Below are 8,653 nucleotides of genomic sequence, written 5' to 3' on the forward strand. Positions count from 1 at the left end.
CACATGTATTAAGAAAGAGAAAAGAGTAGGTAAATATGTGTAGTAAGTTTGTCAACCGATAAATAAGGATTAATTAATAAGCCAGCTACTAACAAAAAAAAAAGAGTTATGTTGCCTGCCTTGGGAGTGGAGGAGTTTTATTTTGCTCCTCTAATAAGTGCTATGCTAGTAAAGTAGAGAGGGAAATGGGAGTACTGAGAGTTTAAAAGACTGTGCTTAAAAATAGATAAGCAAGAATCAGTCAGATTAAAATTAAGGGACAGTATTCCAGGCACTGAGAATAGTTTATCTATAATAGCTCATCTATTGCAGATGCTGGAGTGGGAAGGTTCATTATACAGCAATTCAGACTTTTTCTGGCACTTGTATCTTGATTTTTCTTTGAAAAACAACCTCTACCTTTCTCGGTCAAGGATATTTTTGCTTAACGTTTGAATATGTTACCTAACCCCAGCTAATCAGCAAATCTCATTACCTTGGTTACAGTGATTGGTTAAGAAAAAGAATGTCACATAAACAGAACCAATAAAACTTACACTGAGAATTCTGAAACAAAAACCTGTTGCTGGCTATCTATACCTATAATATCTTTTTTCTAGGAGGCAATTAAATGCTTTCACCATATATTTTTTCATAAACCAGTTGGAAAATTTGTTCCACCTGTACAATACACAGCCTTCTACCTGTTAAAAGGTTAAAGCTTTTAGTGAGGCAGGAACTATCCTGATAGTTTTAAAAGAGTTGAAACAAGACCAATTAATTTCCAGTATATTGACAAAGGGAAATAGTAGCACAAGAAAAGATTTAAAGAATACACAAGGACCATAATGCAAGGCCTCCTAGGACACAGTAAAGATTCATACCTGATTTTAAGAGTAATGGAAGGCCATGAAAGGTTTTTAAGGAGAAGAATGATATAATCAAATTGGCATTTACCAATATCTTTTTAGTTAAAATCAAAACAAATATTAAAAATTGGATTATCATATAACTGATGGCCTTTTGCCAATTGCAATCTATACAATATAAATGTCATTTGTATACAAACTATATATGAAATGTTAGTGACTAGAGTGGTGAATACTACTAGGCTTCTAATGCTTCCTATGGTAATTCAGTAAAATAATAATGCGTCAAAACAATTTAGTTATGATTCTAAGATTTGCCTTGCATTCAAATTGAGGCATGTCTTAGATTAACAAAGATTTACTGGAACCACTATTATAAAGGCTTACTTTAACTTCAAGGAATTAATATTGGCTGCTACTAGCACATGTACAAAGATGAAATTAAATGTAAATCAATATTGTGATGCCCTACAATACCATTAGACATCGCTTCCTGAAATAAGAAAATTCCACTGGAGATACTGATTGTAAAAACAAACAAAAAATGAATTATGACTGATATTCACTGAATGCAAAAAAAACAATAATTGTATCTGCCACTTCAGTGATATTGCCTTCACAACTCAAATGTGCTGTTTGGCAAAACTTCAAAATAAGGATTTTTAAAATATCTAAGGTGATGTAAATATAAATGGGTTAACAAAATCTGATGGAATATCATTGTACAAATTATGAATCTCTCTCAGAAGTTAAGGTGTTTTCTCTACTACAGTTAAGAACGCCACTAAGAAGATAAATTTCCTTCTCATTTGGATTCAGTTGTTTCATTCACGGCAACTACAATTTAGTTCAGAGCATTCTGTGAACTCTAAAATATGACAAGACCACGAGACAAAACCAATACTGAATTATAAATATTTCCTCTGGGCAAATCTGAAAAATAATCTGACTTTAACAAATTCAGATCCAAGTGTATGTGTAACTCAGATTTGAGTACACATGCACTTGGGAGATATATATATATATATGTAAAAGTATCATAAGGGTATTTAATTTGTTCTACTTTTGAAAGTGTAGATTTTTAAAAATTATGTTTTTCCTCTATTGTTTTATTATATCTATCTTTTAAATTATATTATGGGACATATTTCCAAATGTACTGTGAGTAAGCCAATTCTAAGCACTTGACAGGTTAGTTGCATTTAACAATAAATTCAGAAATGTCTTTAAAATAGTTAATTATTCCTCATTAAAACTTGTTAGTGTTTTGTTTTCAATTGTGAGCTCATAATTATGAGTAACTTAAAAAAGAAATACTAGTTCATAAAGAAATTGTCCTTGAAAACCTGAAATACAAGTATTTCACTAAAAACACAGGTAATTTTCAGTTCATTCTTAAGATAACTGATCTTTGGAAAATCAGAAATACTTTATAATAAATAAAAATCATTTTCAAACATACTTTCACCTTTGAAATATTAGATTTTATTTGACATTTTCTCAGTGGATCTATAACAATATTGAGAACATGAAAATGACAATATTAAGTCACTTTAAAATTTTTATTTTTACCAACTATAAATTCCTATTTGAAATTTAAAAGATAAAATGTTAAAAGAATACATTTATTGAAATGGCTGTACATGTAAGCAGGCAACTACACAGCAGACGTGGCAATGTGTGTGGAGAGAAGGGTGAAAGTAGAAACAGTGGCTCAAGGCATATCTATGTACATTAGCTTTTACTGGAATGCTTATCAGAAAAGTTAAGATTCTACTTATTTATTAAGGCACTTGGGCACAAAAGATTTAATACTCTTTAATGAATGAATCTCTGTTTTCAACTAAGATAACTTGCTATTATCACGCACCAAAAAAAATTAGAATGAACAAAATTTAAATAAATTAAATCCATAGGATTTTATATTTTTGTAAACTGACTTAGTCATGTTTGTTTTTTACAGCAAATGCTGGAAATAAGCAATTTTTACTAAGAAGGCAGATTATTGTGTAATTAAGCCATAGCTATAATTCATCTAGACATCTGATGTTATGTCCTATTAACTCCTTACAGACATGAAAGAACTCTGTTTCCTGATATTATCTTGAAAATATATGTAAGCATTATCAAATATTGTTCAAATATTTGAACAGTTTTACAGATTAGCTTTCCTAAATTAAGATGTAGACTAGATTATCCAGAATAAGATGTCAAGGCCAGGCACACTTAATACACTTTCCAGTCTTGTTGTCTGGTAAACCTTTTTAACAACTTTCTGCTTCTGACATATGTTTGGTAAATACTTACCTAGTATAAGAATCTATGTGAAACTCATGCCAACTCTAATTCATTGGCTGTCTGAATCAAGTATTTACCAAAACATATGTTATTAAAAATGGAAAAGCACATTTTTAAAAGATTTACTATAGATTTTATATAAGACACTTTTTATGAACCAAACTTTTAGTTAGAAGCGTTGAGAATACAAAATTCTGAAAGTCATAAATACAATACAGATAAATTGTGTGGGTGTATATATATTTGTGTGAATATATGTATTTAAAGTGTTCAAAATATTTTGAAGCATGACATCAAAGCCAATTAAGTAAAACACTGAAACTTTGCAGCTTAACATTCAATTTTGGAATAACCTTCAAAACTATAAAGAAAGTGAAATATCAGGGGGAAAAATCTAAAATGTTGTCATAATATGCAAAGAAATCTAAAAATCCATGTAAATAGAAAACACCCAAACAAGAAAATAAATTATGTTCATGAGACATTAACGAGTAAGTATGAAAATACAAATGGTTAGTGAGTACACAAATGCTGTTTAACTTTTGTAATTTACAAAAGTGAAATAAAGCAATGATGAAATGGTTTGTTTTACATATAATGCTGAATTGACCAACAGCTTAAAAAAAACCCTTGTTTCTTGGAGCATATGGAAATAGGCATTCTCCTACAATGACAATGGAAATGTAAGTGCCACAAGTATTCTGGACAGCACTTAAGCAATATTTATCAAAATTACTTTTTAAAATTGATTCTTTTTTAACCATTAATTACACTTCTAAACATTTTCTTAAGAAAATAGATATATTTGCATATATAAGTTTGCAAGGATGTTAATCTCCAAGTTATTTATGACAGAGGAAGAAAGAAAAAAGGAAGAAATTATCTAGCAACCTTTAAGCTTATCAATAAGAAATTAGTTATATTTTGGTACAGTCATTGAACAAAACATAAAAGTCACTCAGATTATAAGACAAATAATTATTGTGAGCATAAAAGTTGACCATAGCATATCGTTTAATTAAGAAAGCAATTTCAAACAACATTTGTAATATTATCCTATTTTTGTTAAATTACCTAGGTGTATATATGTAGAGAGAGAAAAAAATAGAAAAACATGTAACAAATTATAATAGGGAATTGGTTTGCATAATACAATTATATGCAAATTCTTTTAATTTTTTCATTGTCCATAATTTTTTATGGACTAAAAGATTTTTATTTTAGAAAATGTGCAAAGAATATGCACATAATTCCTATAAAAATAAAAGGTAACAAATTTTTCTCATTCATAAGCTGATGTATTGCCAAAAAATATTTTAGTATTTCTTTTATATTAGTAATATATGAAATAAAGGATGTGAATAATAGTTACAAGAAACAACTAAGCCAAGTAAAAATATGAAAACAGTAAAAACAAAATCACCTGCTTGCTAGATACCTTTGGTATGAATCAGAATTTGTAAAGCAATTATTTAAATGTAATTAAATAACTCTTGCCTCGATTTCCAAATGGATTTGAAGCAGCATACATTAAAAGTCAACATAAAAAAATCCTTTAGAAAGTATTTTAAAAATCTGAGGAATATAGATGAAAGGCAGGAGAGAAAGGAAAATAGGGGAATGGTTCTCTAAACTAAAAATTATGCTAGAAAACAGAACAAGTGATGTAACTTCAATTATCAGAAAATCAGTCAGTGAGTTTCTGATCAATGAAGGCTAAAAGTGAAACTTAATGGGTTCCATAGCTGCCACAGTCTAATAAAAGGAGATGTGAGTACATAAAAATAGAGGAACTTACTTTTCTGAACCCTAAGAGAATATCACTACACAAAACAATATAAAAGAGATTTTAAAAGTTTTTAAACAGAATTTCTATAATCTGTATATGTGATTTTCATAATATTAGCATCTGGTAAAAATTTAAGGTAAAATATTAAGCCATATAAGTATGAAGAGATTTAAGACCAGGCCAACTTTGGATCACCTGAGTTGATAACAGATTTATAACTTAAGGAATGTAGAAGTTAAGGTTTTACAGTGCAAGTTACAATTTAGATTAACTAGTAAGTACCTGAATTATAGTCAACTAGTGGAAAGAACAAAACACATAAAGCCAGTTTTTAGGCAACATTAAAAACCTCCATCATCTTAATTTAAACCATCCAAAAAACAAGCATGTCAAGATATAAATTTAAAAGAAATTCAACTATATCTGAGTACTTTAAGCATTAATTCAAAATGAAATTAGATCTTTAAATTCGCACTATAAATTTCTAAAAGTTTGATTTCTCAAAACTTGGATGAAAAATTAGAAAATTTCTGTTGGTAAAAATACTTTGGAATCTTTAGGTGTAAGAACTATTTTGAGCATATTTTCATAGAAGAAATTAAAGCTAGCAATATTACTAAAATAAAATATGCAATAAATTCAAATAATTTCCTCATTTCATTTGGTTCAAATGTAATAAAAATATATCTATTTATACTTATTGCTATGAACACATCAAAATAAGAAAAATGTGCAATATTAAAATTAGAAAATGTGCCTCTGTAAAATGAACTAAGCTCCATTTATTTTTCCACAAAGGAAAAAAAAATTGCTTCGTATAAAAAACCTTTTATCATAAAGTTTACTAAACTAAGCACCCATCATGTGGAATATGAAATTTACTGAGGTCAGTTCAGGCAGAGATCACTATCATTCCCCCACCTGCTGCAGATACTAGCTGGGAAGGTACGTTTTTCTTTCCTAGTGTCTCTGGGCCAAAGCAATGCTAAGAGGTTTGGAGCCCAAGATGCGGCCATTCATCTCAGTCATTGCTTTAGTAGCATCCTCAGGAGAGGAGAAGCAGATCAAGCCAAACCCTTTGCTCTGCCCCTCTTCCTGCATTACCTTAACTCTGCTAATTGATCCAAATGAAGAAAATTCGTTTCGTAGTTTTTCATCATCAATGGTGTCATCAAGGTTCTTAATATAGAGCTTTACCCCCTGGCACCCACGAATTCGTTCCCTTTTCAGCTGCTCAAACATTTGCTTTAACTCAGCCTGTCGCTCTACTTTCTTTTGCGCCCGGCCTACAAAAATCAGCTGCCCATTTATGTCCCTTCCATTCATTTCTTCAACAGCTTTCTTGGCGGCCTCATGGCTATCAAAACTCACAAAGCCAAAGCCTTTGGATTTCCCACTGGAATCTGTCATCACCTTAACACTTAGAGTTTTCCCATATTTGCTGAAAACGTCCTTCAGTCTCTCATCATCCATGTCACCTCCAAAGTTTTTGATGTAAATATTGGTGAATTCACTGGCTTTGCTTCTGAGTTCAGCTTCACGATCTTTTCGGTTTTTGAATCTGCCAACAAACACCTTGCAGCCCTTGAGTAGTTTTCCATTCATCTCCTCAATGGCCCTGTCTGCAGCACTCTGATTCTGAAAGTGCACAAATGCATAGCCCTTGGAGCCTTGATCATCACTCATCACCTTGGAGGAAAGGATCTTTCCAAAAGCTGAAAAATGTTCATAAAGGGTTTTGTTATCGATAGATTTGTCCAGATTCTTGATGAACACGTTCCCAATTCCAGATCTCCTCAAGTAGGCATCGCGCTGAGACCACATGAGACGGATGGATTTGCCTTTTATCATGTCAAAGTTCATTGTGTCCAGCGCCTTCTGGGCATCAGCCAGCTGCAAGAAGTTCACGTAGGCATAGCCCAGAGAGCGGCGGGTGACCTGGTCCCTGCAAATGCGGATGGACAGCACAGGGCCCACAGTGCTAAACTTCCTGAACAGCAGGTCTTCGGTGACATCTGCATGTAAGTCACCCACATACAGGGAGGCCATGCGGTACTTGGCTGCTACATTCATCTCCTTGTCCTTGCCACTGTGAGTCTGTCCCCTGGAGCTCTTTGAGCAATCCCTGTGGGGGAATACTAGGCCACAGCTTTGGCCCGGCTCAAGTGTGGAGGGCTCGGGATCACCACACAAAGGCCAAGCAATGGAGTTCAGACACGGCTTCCCCGGCTCAGGCAACACCCTCATCCAAAAGTCCCCACAGCCACCAATCTGGCCCTCCTAGGACGCGGCAATAGAACTGTGAAATCGCAAAGAGAGATTATTAAGGCAAGACGTTCCTTCCCCTCAGATTTGTGAGAAAACTTCAAGTGGCGGGCTGGCCCTCCATCTGAGCATTCTCCACAGAGGCCCTGGTCGCTGGTTTCTGAATAAAAATAGGCCTCGCTCAGGAGTGGTTTAAAGTTACAGCCGCTCAGGGAAGAACTCCACAAGGGGAGGCGTCAGAGGCCCCAGCCGTGGAGTATGGGCTGCGAGGTTCTGCCCGGCAGAGACCCGAACCTGCCAGGTACCGGGTTCTGCAGGCGCCGCCGCCGAGGCGCTGCCAGGAGCGACGCGGGCCAAGGGCGTCCTGAAGACCTGGGGGGCCCCTCCGACCTCCCGACCCGCGCTGCGCCGGGAGAAAGGAGGCGTGGGGGAAGGGGAGGCTGACAGACCGACGGACTGACGGACGCGGCGAAGCGGGCGGCCAGGCGGGGGCTGGGGGCTCACCGGCGGTCGTCTGCGGGCGGGCGGGAAGCCCAGAACTCGCGCGCTGAACTTCCCGCGCACTCGCTGCCAAGTGGGATGTTTTCTTTTTAATATTTTTTTTAAGAACGTTTTTCTTCCCCCCGCCCCTATTACACGTTTCCCACCCTCCTCAGATAGCTAAGCTGAGAAGCAGGAGGCGGTGACTGGGGTGGAGAAAGGCAGCCGAGGGGAGTGGCCCCAATAAACCACCCGCCCGCAGAGCTTTGCATGGCTCTGAGTGAAGGAGCCTTTCCAAATGTGGATCAGGGCCTGTCACTTCCTGGCTTCAAACCCTCCAGTGGCTTCCTTTGACTTTTGGATAAGGTCCAACATCCGCACCTTGTTCTATAAAGTTCTGCAGGATTCCTGAAATGTTCCAGCCTCAACTGCTGCTTAGTTCCCCTTAGAAAACTCCAAGACACACTAGCCTTTTTCAGAGCCAACTTTATAAAAATGTGTTCTTCGGAAATGAGTTAAAATGCTCTTTCCAAATAGATGTTTTTTCTAAACCCCTCTGGCAATTTAGGTTTCCCTCTTAGAAACTCTAACACTACCCTGTACTTGCCTGGCTTTTGTGAAATTACAAAATATTGCATATTTCGTAACAATAGAAGCCATGTGCACTTTATTCTCAGAGACTTGCAGACAAGGGATGTGCAGTATTTATTGAACAAATCTTAGCCTCAGGTTAGTTTTCACATCTAGTTAAATGGAGGCAGTGGCTCTTACCTTAGAGAGTATTTTATGTGTGAAATGAGTTAATAGATTTGGAAATGGATAACACAGTATCAGATACATAAGTGGTTTCCAGTAACATTGATTTCATTTTCTTTAGCATTAAATAAAATTCCTTAGTATCATTCTAATGAATCTTTAAAATTTGAATCATAATGCATCTTAGGGAGTCAATAAGTTACTGTCACGGTAGCAT

General features: G+C 35.3%; 1 protein-coding gene across 2 annotated transcripts; it reads right to left on the minus strand.

Moving 5' to 3' along the window:
- Positions 1–2,310: 2,310 nt before the first annotated feature.
- On the minus strand, positions 2,311–7,810 carry PABPC4L (poly(A) binding protein cytoplasmic 4 like). 2 transcript variants are annotated; one of them, XM_055275925.2, is made up of 2 exons: positions 7,705–7,810; positions 2,311–7,234 (listed from the first exon to the last, which is right to left on the minus strand). In XM_055275925.2, the coding sequence occupies exon 2, from the start codon at positions 7,180–7,182 to the stop codon at positions 5,896–5,898; it is 1,287 nt and encodes a 428-aa protein (XP_055131900.1). In that variant the 5' UTR covers positions 7,183–7,234; positions 7,705–7,810; the 3' UTR covers positions 2,311–5,895. The 2 variants fall into 2 exon arrangements, with proteins under 2 accessions (XP_055131900.1, XP_055131901.1); XM_055275926.1 differs by having other exon boundaries at positions 7,650–7,776.
- Positions 7,811–8,653: the final 843 nt, after the last annotated feature.

Source organism: Symphalangus syndactylus, chromosome 4 (genome assembly GCF_028878055.3).
Source record: "Symphalangus syndactylus isolate Jambi chromosome 4, NHGRI_mSymSyn1-v2.1_pri, whole genome shotgun sequence".
NCBI lineage: Eukaryota > Metazoa > Chordata > Mammalia > Primates > Hylobatidae > Symphalangus > Symphalangus syndactylus.